The following is a 25,245-nucleotide window of genomic DNA, read 5'->3' as shown; positions in this document are numbered from 1 at the left end:
CCAGAGTTTCGGAACAGTTCCAGGAATCTCTAAAATAAACAAAAAGGATTACTTTAAGTGTTTCCTTCAAGGAAACTATACGTTTCATACCTTGTCGCTGCTTCACAGATGTGTGTTTTGTTGTTTAGCACATTCCTGCCGTGGCTACCAGTTGCATCGTGCGGCCTACAGCATGCCGGATCGACTGCAGAGAAACTACTGCAGGCAATCAGCAAACCCGCCTGCTGCAGTGCAAAGCAATACAACTGTAGACGCTGATGCCGACGTCAACGCTGCGCAAAAACGTGCTGGAATAAAAAAAAAAAGAAAACAAACGGACAAACAATCATCAGTGAAAACGAAAACATTAATCTGGATGCCGCTGTTATTTTTCCCGCAAAAGACCCGTTGTTTTTGCCTCGGAGGTGGTGTGGGGGTTAGAAGTTGTGTCTAGCGGGAGGACGAATGCTATTTTTGATTTCTGTTGCAAACACTTGGCTGGCAGACGCTTCTGAGCGCTCGGGTTGTTTTCCGCCTTTTCTGCCTGAGCGCGCTGCCGCTGGATCATCGTTCTCGTTTTGCTTTGTTTCCCCGTTTTTTTACCCCCTGATGTCGTAAAAATCGTACAAAACTGAGTTTTTCAACCATTCAAGATTGATATTAATTTATTAAAACAGGTGTTAAATCTTAACTGACCGATATTAGCACGGTTATTAAGGTTTAACACGATTATTACCAGCAATATCAACTTGCTTCGAAGGCGCGACAGTGTTGCTGTGCAACGAAAATAAGCGGTCCCGCTGTGCTTCCATCCAAACAGCCAAAGTCGAGCCAGATAAAACACTTTAGAACATTGTAGGACCTGTTACTGCTCGCTGGGAACACCACCGGACGACGACGATTCCGCAATGAAGTGCCTTTGGGCAAGGGAAGCTAGGAGCAGAGCATTGTGCAAACATATGCAGTGGGGCAAACCTAACCTAAACAAACTGTCCACATCCACAGGCAAGGGGGTTCCGGTGGGAGCAGCGGCTCACAGATCCACACAACCCTAATCCAACCAACAACACACGCTCCAACCCCAGCCGTATGGGAATCTTGGAGCTTGGCTGAACAAACACCAGTCTCGTTGCGCTTCAATTCGGGTTGGTGCAATGTGTGTTTATTCGCTCCGATCCTCCACAGCCTCCATTCCATTGGGGGGGCTTTCAAATTCACCGAAGCACAGTGGCTCGCGAAATGGATGTTTGGCTTAGTCGTGTATGAATTGAAAATAGTAAAGGCACGTATTACTGAAGTTCTTGCATATGACAACGCTCAGACTGATTTGCAATATGTCAGTAGTAACACTTTATCTCAAATTTGAACTGATATGAAAAATATCAGTGAAATCAAACAGTTTATATCAAAATCTAAAAAACGAATATAGTTGGAATCGTACGAACAGGAAAACAAATGTGGTCGAGGCAATGAATAATGCAGTTGTGAAGCGGTGATCAACAAATATATTATTTCCATGATTGAACTGTGATGCAAACGCATGACAATGTTCGACCGGGAACAATATGAGAGAGGGAGAGCAAAGGTGAAATATACAGGCAACTTTCTTTTCTATTGCTTTCGAAAGTAATACATTTAACATTTACAATTATTTAAGTTATCTGTAAGATACAAAACCACTCAGGTATTATTGTATCGTTTGGGATAGAAATAAATTTTATCACAGACAAACGTCGACCGGTGTCAACGGGAAACTATGTGTAATCCATAAATAGAATGTTATAATGAGAATAACAGCATTAAGTTTCCATCAAAATCAATTATTGTTTTAGATCCGGAACGGCCGGGCCGTTTACGCCGGTTAGAAAGTTGACTCATAAGTGTCCCGATGAATTAAAAAAGATATAACTTGAAAGAAGAGCGTATAAAATGCCATTAGGACAACCACTGTGCAAATACTAAAAAGCCGTTTTCGGTGCTGGTCGAAGGAAACGACCATCAGCATGATGTGTGTGGCGCCGATGGCCGGCACCGTCCATAGAACACATGGACACTTTCCAAGAGCTTTGCACCCAACTTGTCGCCGTGTCGTCCCATAGCATCCGGCCCGATCGGGTATGATGTTGCATATGTTTTCAAGTTCGTTGGTTTATCTTTACCAACGGTTATAAAGGATTAATCGCTTTGGTATGTGTGTGTGTATAAATGAAGATTTCCTTCTTTAACGACCTAACCGAGGACGCAAATAAAGAGGCAAATTACTCGGTGGCTGTACCGGTCCTGACCACTCCCTCTCTGTCTCTCCCGTTGCTCCTTGTTTGGGAATAAACTAATACCGAACAAACAACCAAACAACAGTTGCAACAGAGGAGCAGGGGAAGGATGATGAGAGTGGCGAGGGTAGTGCAAACGATAAACTCAAGCAATCCATTTATGTAGTGCAATGAGCGTGAGGAGGTGCTGCTTTGGTCATTTCTCGTGGGCATATTTTTCTTTTACCCTGCCTTTTCCAAGGTGCGCAACAGACGACATACATGTCATTGCTAGACTTCATCTATGGCTCCCGTTAGTATCGACACTGATTACGAGTCGCTCAAGTGTGCGTAAATGCACTTTTTATATGCACTTCCCTGGTGGCTTCCTCCTCTTAAATGCGATGCAAAGGAAACGACGTGCAAAGGGCGGGGTGGTAGTGACAACGGTTCCGACGTGTCGGTTGTTTACTGTTTATTCGCCGGCCAGTGAGCGTTCCCACGTCTCGCTGGAAGGTTGTACAGCACATCCCCCTCTGGCACCGTTCTCTTATGCACATGATGCACATGCACTAACTAAAATGGCATACAACGAGCGAGAGGGAGAGGGAGAGAAAGAGAAAGAGTGTGTGTGCTCGCGCACGGAACGACGGAAAGCTAGGGGTGTTCGCCATATGCCACAACAACACCGCGTTTGTGAAGTTTTGTTTTCTTTTACCGTTGGATTGTGCATATACATATACCCCCGTATCGTATCGCAGCGGCACATGACGTTCATCATATTGATTCAATCAAAAAAACAAAACCGGCACTGTCCCAGCCGTCCCACATGCACAGACAGACAATAACACACAACACACGGGAAGGGAAGGGGTGACGGTGGTTTGTGCAGGACCAAGAAAAGCCTTTCTCGCTTCGCGAAGAACACATTTTAGGGCACACTATGTGAAAACTCAATGCTACCGATACGGTACAAAACAAAGCAGGAAAAAACAATCCTGCTTATATAGCACCATACCATCAACACATCTGTGCCATTTTTTGTTTTGCTTTTGTATGGGGAAAAAAAAGCATTCCATGTGATGTTAGTAGCTGCATCAGCGGAGTTTTCAGGCGTGCTACACACTTGGCAAAACGACATGGCAGTGCACAGTGGGCCGCACGAGCCGCGATCTAAAATATCATATTTTTAAACAAAAGTATGTCAAAAAAGGTTTCTTTTGCTGTAGCAAGAAATGCTGTACAACATTTAGGTATATTTTACTATAGTGCTTTAGCGTTCACGATTCGCTTTGTTGGGGAAAATTAACATCGAAGACGAAACATTGATATTATGCAAGTATCGAAATGTATCTTTTTAAAAAATTGGCATTGCACAATATGTTTGTCTATACTAGTAGCACTGTGCGACGCGACGCAGCTGCATCAACATCTAATACAAAAAACTACAATTACTCCCCTAGCACCTTCTACGCACGGCCCACTGTGCGGGTGGTACCAACATAAACACATAAATTTCCCACAAAGCAGAAACGTAGTTCTGTATGTGATGCAATACGTTCATTTTAACCCTTTTTTTGTTGTTTTCACTCCCCGCTCAGGGGTTTGTTTGGCGATGATGCTAGCAATCCGGTATTCCAAACCAAAGCAACCGGAGGAGTTGGACCGATTTACGGTTTGCGGCCGGTCTCCTGCTACAAACCAACCCCCCTGTGTGCGGTGAGTCAGGCCGGTGGTATGGGTATAATGATACGCATACGCACAATTTTTACTTCGCGGCGCGCACATACACGCACACGCCGCGCGCGCCTAGTAACATGCGAAAAATAAGTTGCGTCTCGCGTATTTTCTTCACTCCCCTTCCGTTCCTCATCACACTCTTTGCTCACCCCCTCCCACCCATTCGGCATTTAATACATCTTGCTCCTTCCCTTCAGTCAGCCTCCTGCAATAGCTTTGGCAAAAAAATTCTGCCGGGAGTTGGACTGTTCCGGCAAGTGTGCGGCCAAAGGCAAATTTGCGTTTTCCCTTCAAATAAACATGACCTCCTCAGACTGCATCAGCAGCAGCTGTTGTCGTATTTTTCCGGACAGCAGTACTTTTACATGCTCGATGATTCTTCGTTGGTTGATCCCGAGGCAACCCAAATTTTGGGCGCTTCGCTCTTCGCTCTACCACACATAGATTATTGATCAAATCTAGCTATTGCCATCTACTTACAGAAACCGAGACGCGCCGGAAGAAGCGGAAAGTGATAGGTTCAATTTCTGAGCTACTCCTCGCGCGCATTGGTCACCATCGTTAACCTTGACTGAGACGTTGATTTTACCTAGGGATCTTTTGCCGGGCGCGATATTAACAACAGGAAAGGCGCGCGCGACGGACAGAGTTTGCACACTCGCGTGTTCGACTAATAGATCACGACACACCACCAGAGAGAGCCCTGATCAAAATGCGAAAGAAGACGAATGTTTAAACTATTATTTAGCTCCGAATAAACGCAATAACAGTCTCAGCTATTAGTACCCCGCAGCACACGATTCAACAGTCGACTTCCAACTGACAGAAGCAGGCGCTGCTGCTGTGACGCATCGTGCGCGTGTATGTGTGTGCACGTATGTGTCTGCGAACAAAACTGCTCGAAAAGCGCCTACTGCTGTTAACAGCAATTGCGTCCGGCACATGACGTTTGGAAATTACGCCTGTTGTATGTTTTAAAGTACAGTAGGTCCCCGCAGCACGCTAATGTTTGAGACCGAACGCTATCGCGTATATCGAGGTTTAGCTTATTGTGGATTTCCTCTGCCATATCGTTTACACTTCATATGAGACACTGACACTGAGAGGAAACCGCTTATTTAACATATCTTTTACCCAAATCACTAATAAGTGTTCCATTTCTTCTATTATCTCATTACGTTTCCGAGTGACCATACTCCGTTCGCAGAATTCCGCAGATTATCTTTGATTTGGATAATGGACCGCACTGTTGATTGTGGTCGTTTTCTTTGCCGGGCTATTGCTGCATAACTCTTTCCTTGCTCGAACGCCTTTGCTATTTCTATCTTTTCACTAATTGTTATAGCACACTTCTTCCGACTACTTTTATTATTTGATGTCTTATTAATCGCATCAAGATTATCGTTTCAAAATTGTACAGCTTAATGAAACAACAACCAAGCATTGATTCAGGCTGTGTGTAATACAGGTCGTTGCCGTCATGGCCTTTAAAAGGGTGTTTAAAGCTGCGTATTAAAAACCTCGTTCTACCAAAACAAAGCAAAATTGACTAATCAGAACTCAACTAACAACGGTAAACGCTATGAGCTGTCATTTGTAAAAAAATCGAGTATTGCGAGTTCGCGTATATCGAGTATAGCGTACTGCGGGGACCTACTGTACATGTATGCTCCATTCATGCATATTCCGTTTCATTCTACATTTCGTTATTATTCACTTCATTTAAACTGCCCGGTTTACCGGTTTACAGCCTACGGAACAGACTTGAGGCGAGTGGATTAAATCGGTTGTTTTCCCGGATGTACTTCCATCCTTAGCATGCGTTTACAAAACACATCACCAGCTATAATTTGTTGTAAGACACATAAATAGAGATGTGCAAAGTACAAAGGGGAAGCTGTAACAATCAACAAAATTGTGTATTCCTTAATCTTGACGTTTTTTGTCCCACCGGTGCATATCGAAACACTTGCCCACACTTGAATATGCTAAGACGTTTGCAGCTTTACTTCGTGAACCGATGTGTGTGTGCGAGCGCGCGTGTGAGCGTCTCAGTTTGTGTGTGTTTCGTCGCGTTCGTTGTTTTGTTTTTATTATTTCCTTGCCACCCCGGGGACGGATATGCTTACACCACGTTTTTATTCAGCGCGCCAGCAATGGCTTTTACGGACTGACCCACAATCTCCGTGGCCTTCTTCTCACTCCTATGCCAAACGACGAACCAGCATATTCACGCATGCGCACTCCTGTTCTCCTGACAGAGGAATATTCTATTTGCTTACCTTACCCGATTGTTACACACCTAGCTTAACAGCTCTATCCAACAATTTTCTAAACGTTCCCCAGCAATGCCGGATGAAGGTCCTATGGCTCCACTCTAACGTACCACACACGGTGCAGACTAAATGCAATGTTCTAGTTCTACCACTAGTATTGTCCGCTTGTATGCAGCCCTCGATATCTGCAGAGGTTATAAAAGTCGCTCCTGCTCGATTGTTGAGCTTCACACTGAATGACAGTACTCCTTCACCGCCTTTGACAGCACATGTGATGAAAACGACACGCTTAGAATACTGTGCGCGGTGGCGGGGAGCGCTGCTGTGTCAGTTGCGGCTTTTTGCACGAAAGGCAAACGCAGCCCAGCCTAAAATCACACCGATTGAACAAAACTGTAATGTTACAAGTTTTTCACCAAAACTCAAACCTAAAACAAATCCTCCGCATCTCTGACGATCACAGAGCTCCACACATGCGTTTACACAAACCGAGCCTCAGCTTCAGCAACACACTCATGTGACAACCGTATACCACATGCATTGTTTGTTAAAACACTCCACAGCGTACTGTGAGTTGTTTGTGATTCGATGTTAATATGATCCATTGGGAAAATATCTGTTACATTGCAACAGTAGAGCAAAACTGGCGTCGGAACACCTCCAGAAAACCAAGCATACAAAACGTGCGTCCAAAAAAAAATTAAGCACTGAACCTTGCATTACCTTCTTTTTCTCTATCAAATGTAGTTCCACCTCGTAACAAAAAAAAAACAGCGCACCCCTGATCGTTTCCAGGGCAACAATTGCCTTCTGTTCTTTGCTACTCGAGGCTCCGTAAATTTAGACAGCGATCGAAGAGGTAGAGACCTGATACATGTCACCGCAAGCAGATCCCCAAGCCTTCACACAATTACGGAGGACGTACAACTGACTTGGTTATTCTCGTGTTTTTTGAAACCCAACGATGGAGAAGGCTCTATCTCGTTTATTCGGTCTTATGTTGTCTCTCGTCCAATGTTTCTTTTACCTTCTGACCTGCTTTCTTAAGTTGGCTGTGGCAAGCTTACCTTCTCTCTTTCTTGTCTCAACGACGCCCGAATAGCGTTAGCTAGCTGTCCCTTGCATTCTGCTAAATTCCTGTTTCTTCTAAGCGCAATAACACAGCGGCACAAACTAGCACATCTTAGCTATTTTCTCTTTGAAATGGAACTATTCACCTTAAAGCAAAATGTCTTGTACAAAACATTTGAGGCAACGGATTGTGTGTGTTTTTGCTTCATTGCGTGCTCGTTAGACATCGAAACTTTATCTAAACAAAGCATAGGAGCAAAATATTAGAAAACATACTTGACAATGTAGGAACTTGCACAAATACCTATCCATCCTAAATCTGAGCATCTTCTCTATGCTAGCAACATACAGTCGGTATTTACGCTATCATCGCTACTGTGTTCGTACTACCAACCGACACAGATGTATGTGTATTTTTAGGAAAATGTCTGTTTGTTTATATTTTTCCCATCCTTGCCAAGATAACAAAAAAGCGTTCGAGTGGAATCGAATCTAACTGAAGCATTTCCACCAGCTTTGAAGACGTCCGCACATATATGAAACTGTGTTATGCGAGGCAATATACATCTCCGCACATGTTTTGCACCAAACATCGCTGAATATTGTTTCACGTGCTCTTTTAGGTACCTTGTCTCGATCGAATCTTATGAATTGTCTTAAAATTAAAGCTGAACATTATGCAAAAGGAGCATTTTATAGGCATTAGCCATGGGAGGCAACGGATCACGAGTACAGAAAACTCTTTGAAGAAAAGATACCCTGCCCATAGATCTCGATCTGAGAAATTGCTGGTCGCATAGTGTGCGATTTCCGTCAGAATCGATGGAGTATCCATTGACACGGTTTAAAATTCTGCGTGAATAAAAGCTCTCGAAAATCGTCCTTCAGTGTTCCAACGTGTTTAAACTAAATGGAATATTTTTGGAGATACAGGTTCACAACCTGTTATTTTGAACATTGTTGTACATGTGCGGAAATGTACATTATCCGAACATTTCGCGTTTTCGTCCGGTAAAAAAGGCTATCAAATGTACGCTACAAACTTAATGATGTTTGTGAAAAACAAGGTCGAAAGTTTCTTAGTTATCAGAAAAATGTTTATTGTTTTTTAAATGAATTCTCTATGCTTCATTTAAACGTTGAATGCTGATCGCCCACATACTGAGTGACGACAATATTCTAATTGGGCCTTGGCTGCGACTAACTGCTTGTTAATTGCACTCACATTTATTACGGTTTGGCTTATACGCCTTCTTTATTGACTTTCTCGAACTTCAAAGTAAATTTATTAATTCATTCAATCTATTCCATTTTTATCCGTATTTGTTTTTTTATTCAAAAAGAAAAACCAGACTTTAATGATAGCTAAGAAAAATCAATTATGTTTGATGTTCATGAGTTGTTCCAAGATGAGTTTGTCTATTCAAGCATAACAAAACTAACTCATAGCATGTATAAAAACTGTCTACGTACCATGTTTGTCCTTTATCAAATAGTTTTTCAGAAACTTGGATACAAACATAAGCAAACCCAGTTTCCCTGATGCTTGGAGTAAATTGGTGTTGCCCATGTATCCTTCATCAGCGCATAATTTAAACAGTTTGATTTGATTTATATATGTGTATTACTAGCAATATATTGCCTAAATATGATTCAACCATGCCATGGTACCAACGTTTCATTCATAGTGATCGGCCACAAAAAATGCTTATTTAATATTGTTGACTATTCACACTATGTTGATTTTTACAATAGGTAAAAGAAGTTTACTTCTTAATTGTTTATTTTTTCTGAATAAACATAAACATAATAGACTATTTGTTATTTGGTACATAAAGAATAGTTTTTATGCTGTCTCTGCTATCAGCACATGGCATGGTAGCCATATTTACAACTTTATCAGTTGCAACATAAATTTTCTCGAGTTTATGTCCTAGTACTAGATTCAGTACTAGTATGGTAAATATTTTTTTTGTACTTTTAAAATATATTAGTACGTTTCCAAAGTTACTAGAGCTGGTATTTGGCTGATGCACCAATCCCAATGATTTGCCAATCAGCTAGTGCATTTTGAGCTCTTCGCGTTTGATAAACAAACACCTGTTTTGAAAATCAGTTTTGCTCGGAAAGTTCGCTTCACGCAGTGCTAAATGCGCAAATACTACATCGAAGCCTGAGCATTCTTCGTATTTGGCGTTTGCAATAGATACAGCGAATAGTCACTTACCCTAGGCACCGGTGCACATAATTATGAAGACATTGTTTGTCTTTTGTTATACTTTTTTGCCCACCACTTCGCCACCGGGTTCGAGGAATGCCGACAGCGTGCTTATGTGTGAGTTGTGAAGGCGAGCCGAAAAGACACACACGAACACTGGTATGCGAGAGCAACACAAAATTATGCTTCCAAGAGACACAGCATAAATGATTTTGGATGCCGGATGCGATGGATGAATACATTTGTTGCTGTCATATTTGCTAACGTTAAATAGGCACGCTGCATGAGTTTTAGCTTTAAACGCGCTGTAGGTGAAATGACATTAAATTATTTTATAAGCGTCCATGTTTATCACAAAAAACATCAAAAATACAAACCGGAAAATAGAGAAAGAGAACAATGAAGACGCAGAGTGAAAAGTTATGCTCCGACCTCATTTTAATGCACAAACCACACACACACAGTCATGTTCACACGCACAACACAAGCCGACCGTTTGTTCTGAGCCGACACATTTTCCACCTTGCCATTTCACTTCACGCAATGCTTTGGCAATTTGATACTACAAGTGATAAGCATCGCGAAACATTAATAATGCCCGTGGGATACGCAAAGCGCGATGTAAGCGGGCAAGGGAATACGTTTCCTAACGTAAAATTAATACACCTAACAATGGAAACTGCCGTTTTGATCTATAGAACTTCCCTTACCGTTTTTATCTCGAATTCGGTTCGATCGGCCGGTATACAACAGACGTTTTAATATGCCCTATGCCATAGGCAGGTGATTTCGAGAAGCGAATGCGAAAATCAAACGCGAAGCTATGTCTGGTTATTTGGTGTGGTGTTCCCAACCGATATTACCTTCTTTCAGCTGGAATTGCACGGAGTTTTGTTAACTTTTTCGCACAACACGGCACCCGACAACGTTCCGTTTCAACACACCGTGTGTTACTGTGCAGTGTTGCACCCCCCGGGGTCTGCTTTTGCGTTCTTCTGAGAAACAATGCGCTTTGCGGAGAGCATTCGTGTGCGTCCGCCGCGCGTTGCGGCGTTGGGCATCGATGTGTTAGTGTACTATCGTCGGTCAAATGCGCACTTGAGATTAAAAACAACCTATCACGCCATCTTTGTTTTATCGCAATAATTCCGGCTATTCGTTGCACTGCCCTCAACGTGCGAGTGTCGAATCGTTTTAAACGGTCCGCTTAATTTTTGCTCGCACTTTTAACACACTTTTTTGTGGTTGTTATTTTATAATTTAAAAAAACCTAGTTTTGCCCAGAACTGATCAACATCGCGGTTATATTTATCGTTCCAGATAATTTAATAACGTTTTAGTATGGAAGCAAAGCGAATTATGGGATTGAACACGTACGTACGGACCGAGGTGTTAAACAAGTGCTTTTGGGGTGCTTCGTAATGTTGGGAGCTGCTGCAGCTTTCGGAAGCTTCCTGAACTAGCGTCATCTGTTGGTGGCAAGCGCAATAATAGCTATTAGAATCTCATATATAATCTGAAGTTAATTTTTAACAAAATGTTGGCTACACCAGGCCAGGACGAAGCTGCCTGTTCCAACATCCTGTTCGTGAATTTTTTCGTTGGTTGGAGTTTTCGTCAAAACAAAACGCTGGTTTGTAAGCCAACTCAGAACTTCTACGAAGTATTAATTTGAATATATATTTTTCGACTTCTGAATATTTTTGTCAGAAGCGAATTCTAAATTTGGTAATGTTATCTCACAGAAAATTGGGTCATTATAAGTAGAAAAAAACTGAAGAGTGTATCGAAAAATTAGAATTTTCTAAACTTGCAATGGCATAAACGAAGGTTTTTCCTTCTCTATACAACTCTATATGAATTTGATCTAAGACACTTTCACATATCTTACAACATTCAAACATCCATTTCCCTTTAAAAATACGATATCATTTGCATTATTTTACAGATTTTCCAATGTTTGTTTTGATATTGATGTGGAATTATGAATGTTCCTTGTTGGGATCGGATTGGACCCATAGGGTTCCATTGAATTGAGTTGAAAAAAGGAACCATAGTTCTATGAACTGATTTGTTTGGTACTGCTGCCTAGACCTACCCTACTAGAAGGAGCGAGATGGGTATAGTTTAATTCCCTTCGAACTTACGGCTGTCAAACCCGTGTCGACCCGTGTGGTTCATCGAGTCCGTCAGAACGCATAAGCAGAAGAAATAGAGAGCTAAAAAAATTCCAGTCACTTCGGGAAAGCAGCACCGAGCATAGCGACCGTGTGTTACATTTGGGCAGAACAGCAAAAGTGAAACTCTAGCAGCCGACACCCTGTGTACCGCGAGTGATTCACAATTTTTCTTTCGGTTTAATTGACAGTCAGGCCCGCACCCTAGTTCACGGTGTAAAACAAACAATAGCTTCGTGACGGCAGGCAGCAGAACGAAGAAGTACGTCATCTTCCTTTCCGCGAAAGAAAAATAGCAAAGCGGTTGCAATCCGGGCAGAATAAATCCTGAACACCGCACCACCTGTCAGGGTGAGTAGGTTCGCTTGTAGGTGTGGGTAGATGTGTGCGTAATAACATTGGCGAATTGTATTCCATCGCACAGACTTCGAACCAGAAAGTGGAAAATCCCTCGAAACTGCTGCACGCCACAAAGTGCACGATCCTTTGCATGGTCCTTTTTGTTTTCGGTCAATAAGTCCCGACCCGGCAACAACCATCCCATCAGTGCAGAAGCAGTGTGCGAGATTCAGCTGGAGAGCACGGATACGTGACGAAAGAAAGCGACATTTGCCATCATCGCCTGCTTGGCTCGCCGTACGAAACAAAAAGTTGTTTTCTTTTACCTTCGAAGTTGAAACTGGAGGCCCCCCCCTCTGAGGCGAGCGAAGATTTATTTATGTACCGTACAATCCGGTCTATACCTAGGAAGTGAAAAGCTAAAAGATATACGCACAAAAGGACCCCGACCGACAAGCTACACTGCCAGCGTCATAGCAACAAGATATTACACGGAATTCAGGAAAACCCAGGGTACCAACGGCGGGAAAATCCTACTAAGATCGAATCCATCGAACCGTCAGCCAATCGGGTAAAAGGCGATTTTTAAACCAACTTCAATCAGCCCATCTGCAATCAAACGTTCCGTGGTCCGCTCACGGCTCGACGAACCACCACACGCACCTAGACCTAGCGTCAAGGCATGGCCAAGAAAACCTACGACTTGTTGTTCAAGCTGCTGCTGATTGGAGACTCTGGCGTCGGTAAAACCTGCATCTTGTTTCGCTTTTCCGATGATGCGTTCACCTCGACATTCATCTCCACCATCGGTAGGTATTGTAGTTGTTAAAAGTTTTCCTTCCAGGCAAATTGAGACAGCATTTGTACGTTATGTGACTACATCATCATTGCACGGGGAGCTTAGAAAGCCGCCTGGCCATGACCGTGCACATAGCGCAAGCCATTTACCAGGAGCCCTTAGTCCCATGGGGCCCAGCAGTAAACCCTAGTGGTCGCTAATGATTAGCGAACGTCTAACAGTTTGTGCAATGTTTCTGTGGCGGCAGTACCAACACGCTCGTGGACCTTCTGGGAATAAGCGATTGGTCTAAAGGAGGGGTGCGCGATCGATTAGATAATGGACTTGCTTTTTTTTCTTGTCGTCCAGTGTGCGGTGGTCTACTCACGACACTCTGGTCGAGGTGCTTCTTAAAAAAAACTTCGAAATCGGTATATTATCATTTACCGGAAGTTGCATCAATACAAACCACACAAGCCTTATTTAGTAACCGTTCAGTCGATGACGGTATCGCTTCGTCGAACGAACAGATTAAAATTCTCCATCTCAACATCGCGCCGATGCTGTTCTGTATCACACCGATATAAATTCCTTTAATTTACGAAAGGAGACTGGACAACACATCGGTTAACCAATGAACAACGCAAGAAGAAAAAGGCAAATAAAAATGGTCACCATATCGCGTTGGCAAATGAAGTTGATGCTGGCTATGGTTAAGAGCAGGCGATAAACCGGCTGAGAAGAAACGAGTGCAAATTGCTTCTTTTTGGTGCATCTATTGCTTGGTCGTGTTGAATAATAATTATATGAATTGAAGCATAGTTTTGCAGACAACTTGGCTACGAACTGCAGTGAAATTAAACTTTATCATCGGAGGTATGATTTTTTTTTCATTATCGATGGTACGTTATCTTATAATCTACTGAGGTGATAGCAAAACTAAAAAATGAATTTATCAGGCAAGAAAGATAACGGCAAGAAAATCGACGAAAAATGATGATTAGCACCTATCAGCTAAAATTGTTCGGCTTTGGGATTGGTTCGTGCTATCATGACGGAAGCACATGATAACGGTTTTCTTATTTTTAATTCGTCTTGGACACGATTTCGTACATTCGAACGAGCTGTAGAACCGTGGTGGTGTATTCATTTTATTTGTGATAAAACAATGTTAGCCGTTGCATAAAATTACTGCCACAGAACGATTACTTATCTTGTCATTTTTCTTGGCTAACTTTCTCTTGTTGCAGGCATTGATTTCAAGATTAAAACAATCGAACTGCGTGGCAAAAAGATCAAACTACAGATCTGGGATACGGCCGGCCAGGAGCGGTTCCACACGATCACGACCTCATACTATCGCGGCGCCATGGGTATCATGCTGGTGTACGACATAACAAACGAGAAAAGCTTCGACAATATAGTCAAATGGCTGCGTAATATAGACGAGGTAAAACGCCTAGCAGGATTGTTTTTCCGCTTTTGCCCCTTTAACACACACGTTTCTTCCAACTTTTTCATTGCAGCATGCCAACGAGGATGTGGAAAAGATGATACTGGGAAACAAGTGCGACATGGCAGACAAAAGGGCCGTGCGTAAGGAGCGGGGAGAAAATGTAGGTTTGAAACAAGTATGGCAAAGAATCGGTATCAACCGAAGGAACGGGAGAAGGAGAAAGGGGGAGGGGGAACGATTAAGGCTTCTCTCAAGTGCCTTTTTTTCTCGTTCGTTCTTCGATGTTGAACACAGCAGTCGGACTATCAGTCTGATAATGGAAGAACAGTCAAACGTGATGCGTAGGTTTCTTGGAATGAACCGTCAGTGCACTGGGCACTGCAAAAGTCATGCATATGCGTTATTTTATAATATTTTTATTTTTTATTTAGCTATGCCCTCACTTGCATTATCGGACGTGTAGAAAAAAAAGTCAAACCGAGAGCAATTCACAGCTAATTAGAGTCTACGATTCCAATGGGTTATTCCATTTGTGTCGTGGTGCGATACGTGGTGTGCCACATCGCCATCATTTGGAAGGAGGCATATGAATCATAAAAGAAGATTTTTTAAACCATAATATAGCGTCACTAGAGTACGACGTTGTTGATGCTGACAAAATGATAATGGTTTGATTAAGTTTGTCTACGTGCAAACTATTCATTGGGTTTCTTCTTTTCATAGTCCTGCTAACAATATGCAATGTTGTCAGAATGCGATTATTACGCTGGGGGTGTGATGAACGTGCCATACTCCCGGTATTATTAGTTGTCTCATTGAGTTCCGTTTTTAACATCGTATTGCTGTTTCATTTTAGATCGCTCGAGAACACGATATCCGTTTTATGGAAACCTCTGCCAAGGCAAACACTAACATCGAGCAGGCTTTTCGCGAGCTGGCCGAAGCCATTCTGGATAAGACCGCCGGCAAAGAGACGACCGACAACCCAGACCGGGTGGTCGTGAATCGAGGATCCGGCGAAAGACTTCCCGCCTACAAAGCCTGCTGCACGTAGTGTGTGCCGGCGTCAACTCGAACCTGCCTACCGCCGAACGCTCAACTCGCTCTGTGTGGCCGGCTCCCAGTGTCCTCCGAGCTACGTCCGTCATGAAGCGAACATGCCCCTTACGGCTACGAGCCGACAGATACACGCTTATGTAGAGTGGAAACACGCGATGCCAGTACAGACGGCCCTGTTTTTTTAAATGTTTGTATACGTTGGTGTACCCTCTATTGCCCCCAAAGCTACATGTCGCTTGTCAGTGCCGTTTGTGTTGATTTTGTTAGGTTGTTGCATTTTCAATTGCGATTAAAAAGTAAGGGAAAGGAACACGATACGCTCGAACAGACGCGGGGAGAAACCCCTGTGCCCCGAGAATGAAATTAGTAGTTGTTAAAAGGGCAGTAGACATTACATTCATGCATCTTTGCATGTGTTTTTAATTCTAGCCTCCTAGGAATGTTTAGTTACTTGACGAAGAGGTATGCACGCTCAAATATGACGAAAAAGAAAACAAATCAATACTATACACTATCGCATCGTTGCGTACCGCTTCCGAACCCGCACCAACACGTCTACAAAAAAACTTCGTGAAAAAAATATATCAAATTATCAAAAAATTATTTTCGCATAATACGGAATTATGATGAAAAAAGATTTCGTTGATGCGGTCACCAATAGGGCCGGGATGGTGAACCAGGCTGGTTTGCGACTGAAAATGGATCACTCAAGCAGTTATAACCGCCGCCGGAAAGCTATGTATGCAAACTGAGCAAAACAGAGGAAGATTTCATTAGCATTATCGTTAAGGCCACTTTAATTTCACCCCCTCTTTGATCATCAAAACGGCTTTTTAGTCCCATTTGCAATGTTTAATTTAAGTTGCTTTAGTCGTAGGAAAATGTATAGGACGAATATTTTTGTTGTGCGGTAGGAGCTCTTGCTCTGCTGACGAAGCTAAATGAAAAACTAAAAATTTAACACATTCATGCAAGCAATCGGCCTTCCGAATTGGATATAGGGCGGTGTTGCGTTGCTGCTGCTGCTGCTACACGGTTTAAAAAAGATTTTAGAATAATCAATAGACACGCGAGCATAACTGAAATTCTTTATAAAATTAAACATCATCATAGGTTACTAGCGTCCGTTTGTAGCGGTGACACGTTTCATTTAGTGAAATATACAAACTAATTTTTTATCGGGCATTTCTTTTTTTTTCTCCTGTGGCAATGAAACTGAGAGTAGTTTGCTGTTAATGTCGACTGATCAGTTAAATCTTCACATTCTGTAGATCGTTTTATGAAGAGCAAGCGTATTGAAATCTCGCGTGGCAGCACGATGTACTCTGAAGATTTGATCGCATTCAAATGAAACAGGAACAACAGGTAGTTTCGAGCAGATCATCTAGTATGTTGTTTGTTTAAAAGCGAGCACATATTTGAAGCGTAGGGCCTTGGTTTGCTTACCATAGAATGATAAAGCATACCGCGTAAGCTTTAGCTTCCTTCTCCAAGGAAAGCCTGCCATTTCATTCATCTCGTGATGTACATAGCCACTACCATTTGCAAAACTTGGAATTTTTGAAACAATTAGATTACCAGCAAGCTCCCATCATACGCTACTAGTACACAGTGCGAAAGGAATGAGCACCCGATTTGAAGCAGTCGTATTTCAAACAAACTTAGTGGTAAAAAGGTCGACTTAGCTGGTGCACAATTGCGGAAGCTCGCCGTTTACAGCATGTGTGCTGTGTAACATTGCACTCATCGCTGCCGATCGCTTAAGTAAATGTTGTAGTATCGTGTTGTGCATCGTTTTCTGTGCATAATTTTGGGTTTGAACCAGCAAGCGTCAGCTGAAACTTCAAGCAGCATTGCATGCCATTTGTCGCACTGTTAGCAAAAGTAGGAAAAATTTATCATAATATTAGATACAATTACCACCTAACCTGAACAAAGCAAAGCGATGCATGATTCTTGGGGCTTAAAGTATGCGAAATTTGAATCAATTGTTAACCGGTTGTTTGAAAAAGCGACGATATTTTTTGCTGCGGTATCCACTATGGGCTGGGAATTTCATCGGCGTTAAACATGGCTTACTCTTCACGGATGATTAGAGAATAGAGAGCCTTTTCAATCTCTTCTTCGACCCTGGGGCTCGGCCATGCTATACATGCATATCTTGCTTTATTGTTTTCAGTTTCACTTTTATGTTGGTAGGGTACCGGACCAGTATCTATCCAGCTTTCGACCTACCAGTTGTTTACAAGTATACATGCTGTGCCCAGACATCGTGATCAAGAAACAGGACACTAAGTCTCACTAAGTCTTACTTTTGTGATCATCACTATATAAGCTACGTATGCGGAACCTATCCTACTTGTTAAGTGTGTGTGAACGAAAGCTCATAGAGCAATATAAAACAAATAATAATTATAAACAAACAAATCTGCAGTAGGTAATTCACAATCCAGGACTTGGAAGGTCTACTTTGGACAGTACGGTCCGTTAGCAATGGAGGTTTAATCGCGATCGACGAACCTGACCGGCATTACTGTTAATCAGTATCATTTCACGCGGCGGGAAAAATACGGATCAATGTGCAGAAAAAATATCGATTAATTCGAAAGATTTCTCTATCCATCTGTGTATCATTTGGATGTTTTAAATCACTGTATCTAGGTTGGATTCGATACTAATTCATCCATAAATAAAAAAAACTGAAAATAATACATTGTTCTAGCATATTATTCGAATGATTTATACTGTAACCGTTGCCATTCGCTTGAAAACCAAGGAGATAAGCTTAGGGGAAAACCGCAGCAGTTTCGAACCAGAATCTTGTATCACTATTTTTCGTGGGCACTATTAGGTGGAGTGAGAAATTGTGAGAGGATGACTAGGAACTATTTGGTAAAAGATGGTAGATTATTTTTTCTTTTGTCTATAATAGTTTACCAATGTTTCGATATCATTTAACACTGCTGAATTGTAAAACCAAACGCAAGGCTTTATCAAATGCTCGAAACCATTTAGAGCTGGTAGAGATGTGCATAGTTTGCTACCAAATATTTGTTTATTAGTGTGAAAAGATAAAGAATGTGTTGTTTTCTTATACTCATTTTAAAAGATAAGTAATGCCAACTTGATGCCAAATTTTGCAAATTTAATTATTTCTCTTCATTTATGCGTGTATGATAAATGTTGTCTAGTACGTTTTGTTCATTTAACCATTATCCGATATGCCTTCAAAATGTGGGTACATGTGTCAGGCCAAAACTGCAGAACGAAATCTTTTACCATGTACTTTGATATGCATTCTACTTAGAAAGTTGCAACATGTAATGAGTAAAACATGTCCGAATGAACAGATTATACCTTTTCTGGCATACGATATACACAATAACACTTCAATGCAACGACAAAATAACCACCAAAATTAAAACCACCAACTCATGACCAAGGCATCGCAAATATTGTAATAAAAATAAATCAAAAGGAGGACAGTGAACAACAAATATTAATTTTATGGTATTAAGTAAGAAAATATGAGCCGATTTGTATCAAAGTGAAAAAAGGGGCAATCCGAAGGCAACAGCTACTGTAACAAATATCTGTAACAAATGAGAATAAATATGCGAAAAACTTCACACATCTAATGTATTTAATAATTCAGCCAAATTTAAATAAACATGCAGGATACTCTTTATTTATAATTTACTCTACATAGGAGTATGTTAATTCACAAGATACTTCTCCGGCTTCCTATGGTTCCTGTTCTTCATTTTCGGGCGGCTCGTTAGACTGCGTTTCATCTTCATAGTCATCCCATCCAAGGAAACCAAATCGTTGAGGAAATATATTAAAAGAACAGGAGAAATGATTAATTGATTACTATTGCAAACAAAACGAACTACAAACGATTTTTTTCTTACTTGCTTCATCAATAATTTTTTGAAGTGCGGCGCTTGCCTGTAACAGCAGGCAGAGTATTGGGTCTGCACTTCCACGAGCAGCATCCCCTACTCCGCCAACTCTTGCTTCACATTCCCGTGCACCACGGTATCCTTTTAAAACGAGCAGTTGTTAAAAAGTAGTATTTAAAATATAATTGATGCAAATATGCGGTAAATGAAATTTTACTTTAGCGAATTCACATTGTCACGCCAGTTAAACCTTCAACTATACGCTTACCGTTTCTCTCATTATTCGATTGATTATTCCCCGGATGAATTTCCTCGTTCTCGTTTTCCCTTTCCGGGACTGGAGTATTCGGTGGTGCCTTAGTCTCCATTTTGCTGGATTGGGGATCTCCAGGGATCTCTGGATTGGGCAGTCTATTTGATTTTTGGTAATAATATACAGTCTCTTCGATTGATAACCACACGAAATTTCAGTGCCTAATGGTTTAACGGTGCCTGGACTCTTGTCCAGGCTCTCGGCGACTCGATCGGTATCCATGGAAACGCATGGCTAGAGCGATTTGGGCAAATCGTGTTTTCTTCGATTGTCACAATTATCGAAGCTTTATGAGCGAAATAATTAAGAACTGTGTTGTATTGGATAGATAACTATGAGCTGATTTATGCGAATATTATAAAACGAAGCAATTCGTTGGCAACAGGTTGTGTAAAAAATTAATATCTCGCGTAAAGAATCGAGCAGCTTGAAAAATACGCACCGTAATTCATAGTTAAAAGCTTCTTCTGATAATTTGTTTAGGAAATTAATGAAAAAGCGGATATTTGTAAAAGTGGCTAGATTGCTAAATTATAAGTTTAGCAAGATGAATGCTACAAACCGAAATCGTTAGGAGACATTCAAACTATCTGCATGACATGAAGCAGTTGAAATACGAAGCTGTCAGATTCGCTAGTGCCGGGAAGCAGGTGAACAAATGTCAAACCATGGTGACCGAGAATTTTCTGATTTACGGGCTGATTCATCTCGAGAGATCGAAACGGAATCCTCGCATTCAAAATAGTGTTCGAGCAGTGGAATTTGTTGGCGCTTTTTTGTCTAGTTTTAGCGCTAGTATCGCTCACTTATCTAGTTCCAGTTAGTCTTCATTTGATCGTCGCTCCCTGGTACCCGCATACCCACGGAGTCAGCAGTGAATCGGTTTTGTTGTTTGTACGTTAGTCCGTTTTGAAATGCACCTCGCTAGGTTAGAGAGACAGCAAAGGTGGTAGTTGTGTGTTCCGGTGAACGGTGAGAGTTGGTTTCGGGAAAGGTTACGACAGGCAGCAGCGATTCTCGCGCAGGATGCCCGACGGCCGCAGCAGTGACTAATATGACAGCGCCGAGCAGCGGCCACGGGACGGCAAACGCTTGAACCGTTGGTTTTATTTTGGTTATTTTAGTCCGAGATATACGCATCCTGTGGGTGTCATCCAATCCAATGCCGTCCCGCTCGCCAGACCGATCGATCTAGTTGTCAGGCTGGTAGTGCTATAGGCGCCCGCAGTACATATTGTTGCGTAGATGGTGTTCCAACCGTGCGTACATGATGGATGTTGGATGCGACCGTTTGTGTGCGTGTGAAGTGTAGCGAGCAGCAGGCAGCAGCAGGGTTGGTTACATAGTGGCCGCGGCAGCATAATACGCGAGCGAGCGAATCGGACCAAAAAACCACCGCAGCAGCAGCAGCAGCATCACGGATCTAGCGCGACACTGTGGTTGTGTGGAATGTGAAAATAGAGAAAAATATTCGTGCAGAGGAGCGGGGGAAGGGATAGAAAACCTCCCTCCGGGCACCCGCAAACGAATGTGGCGTAAAGTGCGTGCAGTGAACACACTGTGGCTCCCTCGTATGAGCCCCCGTTCTGCTAGGGGGATTGGAGCAAGAATTTTCCATCCGAAAAGTCTGCCAACCAACCGAACCATTCAACCTTGCAATAAACCCACAGCCTATACGCTCGGCACAGGAGCTCAAAGGTTAGAGACTGTTTGCAAGCACCACACGAGACACACGCACACACACACGTACACATTCGCGCAAGCACAAACCCCTCTAACCCCCGGGCAAACTCGGATAAGGCAACGGGCAACGGGAATGGGGTAACATTTTGGTCGTGCCAGCCTACTTGGGTCTGCCTGCGCCCACACTGCCCGTGAACGGTGTTGCCAGTTGTGCTCGGCCCTTGCCAATCGTTGACAGTGGTGAGGATTTTCCTCGCAGACCGGCAACTTCCGGGATTGATTTTTCGTACAACCCGCCTGACCGTGCCTGACCCCAAACTGGAGCCTGTGTGCCACATCGCAAGCATCTTGAGGATTGTGGCGATTTTCGCCCGAAAGCCAAGGGGAAAAACTACCCCTAAGCATTGTACACAGGGGGAGGGAAAAAAGGCACACATACACGCACATACACATAGGCATGCAGATCTTGCGCACAGCCGCTTACACATGACACCCACATACATCCAAGGAGTGCCCAGAGACCTCATGTTGTTATTGTGGCAGCTGGTGAGGTGTCTTCAAGTGATCCGTGTGGCGAGTAGCAGGAGTGCATCTTCCTTTACGGCTGCCAACCGGTCAGCGGGCTGTAGGCGGTAGGTACGCGCGGGACGAAGTACCATTTCCGGCCTTCGCTTCCCGGTGCCTTGTCTTGTAAGATTATACCCACTGAGCTTGCCAGCTCGGCGCGCTAGTGCTCGGCAGGTGCCGCACAATAGGAAATACGAGGTGCAAGTAAGCTGAACCCTACAGCATTGCCTCTTTTGGGATGGTGGAAGGTGTCGATGTTGATAATACATTGTTTTATCTCGCTCAGCACTCTTGGTGCTCTTGTTTCTATGCCCTGTTAGGGGAGGGAAGGAGTAGAATGGGTTTGGTTGGTTGGTTTGTGCAAATTGATTTCAGCAAACGGTGACCCGCGGCATTCATATCCGATCTACAGCGACCTGACCCGGCTCTAAACGAAGACCCGTACGGGAAACTGCTTGAACCCAGGCGGCTCATGGCAGGCGAGAAAAGTGCGTGAAAGTGAACCCAAAACCGTTACTACAATACGCGGGCCAGCGGGGAGGAAATTGTAAAAGCGAAAGAAAAACGTTCATCCCAAGTTTGACGCATTCGCCATCGAACTGTCAAAGCGCCATCTATCAACACCCGAATCAGCAGTACCGGTCATCGAGCGATAAAAGCATCAATCCAACATTACTACATAAGACGGACGTAGGAGAAAGGTGCAGGCTAAGATTGCCCCGAACAACAACCCGACCCGGTTCACCAAGAAGTCACCAGACAAAAGGACAAAAGCCTGCTCTTCAGACCACCAAGTAAAGGGGTACGTATATTGAGGAAAGATTTCCATCCCATCTATCAGTAATTCTAATTATCGTCTGCTTCAAGGTTTACCCGTTTCATCCATAAACGTCGGTCACTGGTGGGTCGTACGGACACTTACTTATATTGGTGTACAAACTCGAGGTTTACCATTTACATACACATTTGTGCATTTCTTTTGGATACCATTGGGGCTCGGGTTCCTTTCATTGATGTCATCGTAGCAAAATTCGAAATGGAAATCACTTATTGCAGAATTGCACCAAGAAGTAAAATGTCACCCAACGGAACAATCCGCTAATGCCTGCAGTAGAGATATTGTTTTGTCATGCACACGAAGAAGTGTCATTTCACATCAACTGTTTCCTTGATTGATTCATTTTGTAGGCTTTTGGTAAAGGATTACGGGGTTTTCAAACCGATAAAGTAGAGGCGATAAAAAGATAATAGATTCCTTCTAATGTCATTGGAACCTCGATTCGGTTTAATTTATGTACGATGAGTATTTTAACTAACTTATTTCCTTTCACCACATCTGAATCGCCCATGTACCGTTGGATATCTATTGAAACTTATTTCTTAATATTCATTTTTTTCATGTTACATCGGGTCCTGCATCCGCCATTGGTTACTGACAACAACACTATCACTGGCATGTGGTCTGTCTTGGTGGGGGAACCGGAACGGAACCGTCATTTCGGATCGGACAACGACGACACGTTTTTATGATGATGTTTCATTCAACACACCGCTTCACCATCGGCGAACGTCATAAAGAAATCGAGCTTATCGAGGGTCCCATCTTCTGCACAAGCCCCCGAGATAGTCGGGAAAAGGCTACATTCGCCGATCAAGCCGTTCGGTTAGGCTTAGTATGGGTGGACGTAGGAAACGAAATGTACGTACAGCTCGAGTGAGAGAACAATTTGTTCGGTGTTTTCCGTAGTCATCTCTTCTAGAATAGGCTGCGCTAGATTTGTATGTTCGCTTGCTAAAACAAATGTTGCACATAACACACTTTTTGCAGCGATTTAAATCGCGATTTTGTCTGTTCTATTGTGAATGTTAACGGCATTAACAGTAATAGTAGCGCTAATTAAAAATGTGCTACTAACGGTGGGCATTTTAGTGAAAGGCACATAATAATATGTTTCCATGCTAAGCTTGTAATGAACTAACGTTAACGAGGTAAATATTAATTTGTTGAGTTTATAGAAATAGTGGATGATTGCCCTCCACCAAAAAATAGAGATTAAATTTCCCATATCGTTTCGAAACATGAAACGACTGATAGTTCCAAACACGAGAATTTGACAGTCATGATTTTCTTCCATCGTCAACCCGGTGCAGATACCGTAATATTACTTTGCTATGTAGAAAAAAGAAATCGCGAACCTTCCCTCCTGATGGGACCCGTGAAATACCCATTTATGGTGACGAATTTGATTGCACTTTGGTGTCGACGCGCATCATGAACCGGTCACCACCTGGTGGCGCGGGGGGTTGCATCGGTCATCAGGCGAACCCTTCACTAAGCTTATGATTGCTCTCGCTCGCACTCTGGCATAGATGGTGTGTATGTGCTACTCTCAATGCCTTGGATAGTTTTTTAGCCTTGGTGTGGGGAAAGCAATTGTAAAGGAACGCAAGGAAACGTGTGCCTACTGCCTGACCAGCTGCAATATCCATGAAACACGGTTACCATTGATTTTTGACGAGTATACACGGACAGATGGCATTCAGTTGTTGGCACCTCGGTAGCAAAGCAACTCTTCAATCTGGTATAAAGTTTAAAGTTTTAAGTTGATATTTTTGCTAGTGGTTTAACATATTATAATCTATTTGTTTTAGCTTCAACAAACACTTATCAATAGGCTTGGAATTAATACTATATACATGGATTTAGTGGAATACAATCTGGTCGTACCCGGTCCTATGTGTGACTTCCATTACACGTAACCTGTGCTTTGATGCTTCAAAAATTGTTTCTGTGACAATATCGATGCTAAAACTGATTGTTCATGTTGAAACATATTTCAGTTAATTAAGAAACCTTCCATTTGCTGCCGATGAGATGGCTACTGTGGTGTTCCTTGCAATTGGTTGTGAATCAATTTCGATGCGCTATTCCATTTTCAGTAGGAACATCAGTCTTATGTGTGTCGGTTAGCATTTTGGTAATTGATTTATATTCTATTAACTTAGCTTGGAAAGTAACGCAAATGTTAAAGCAATCGGTGATAAACCCAAAGCCCGCTACCAACCATCGAGTGTTGATTTAAGACACAATCCATCTGTTTGGTTTTTTTTTTACATCTCGTCTCGTCGCAAGCAGCGTGGAGGTTGAAAGTGTGCAACAAATTTAAACGGGTTCTTTATTAGTTCACTTTATTGTACCGCGCCCCGATAGTGTTGTTGTCTTATGGTTATCCTTTAATGCTAAATAAATTCTGATGCAGATACGGCATGTCAGCCACCGTCAGCCGGCTTTCCATCGACACAGAAACACACACACACACACTTTCCAACGCATCGCCCAGATGTGACCCATCCATTATTTGCATGTTGTTTATTCGTTTTTTTCTTCTATTCTCTGCTTTCTTTTACATATCCGTGTGTACGCCTCACGCC

The 25,245-nt window shown here is 42.6% G+C and overlaps 1 protein-coding gene across 2 annotated transcripts; it reads left to right on the top strand.

Annotated features, from left to right (window-relative positions):
- Window positions 1-11,723: 11,723 nt before the first annotated feature.
- On the top strand, window positions 11,724-15,426 carry LOC131291397 (ras-related protein Rab-10). Of its 2 annotated transcripts, XM_058320604.1 has the most exons (6): window positions 11,724-11,833; window positions 11,905-12,064; window positions 12,138-12,861; window positions 14,081-14,280; window positions 14,357-14,446; window positions 15,143-15,426. In XM_058320604.1, exons 3-6 carry the CDS (start codon window positions 12,735-12,737, stop codon window positions 15,338-15,340), a joined length of 615 nt encoding a protein of 204 aa, XP_058176587.1. In that variant the 5' UTR covers window positions 11,724-11,833; window positions 11,905-12,064; window positions 12,138-12,734; the 3' UTR covers window positions 15,341-15,426. The 2 variants fall into 2 exon arrangements, with proteins under 2 accessions (XP_058176587.1, XP_058176586.1); XM_058320603.1 differs by having other exon boundaries at window positions 11,740-12,064.
- Window positions 15,427-25,245: the final 9,819 nt, after the last annotated feature.

Source organism: Anopheles ziemanni, chromosome X (assembly GCF_943734765.1).
Source record: "Anopheles ziemanni chromosome X, idAnoZiCoDA_A2_x.2, whole genome shotgun sequence".
Taxonomy (NCBI): Eukaryota; Metazoa; Arthropoda; class Insecta; order Diptera; family Culicidae; genus Anopheles; species Anopheles ziemanni.
This window is presented reverse-complemented; position numbering and strand designations above follow the sequence as displayed.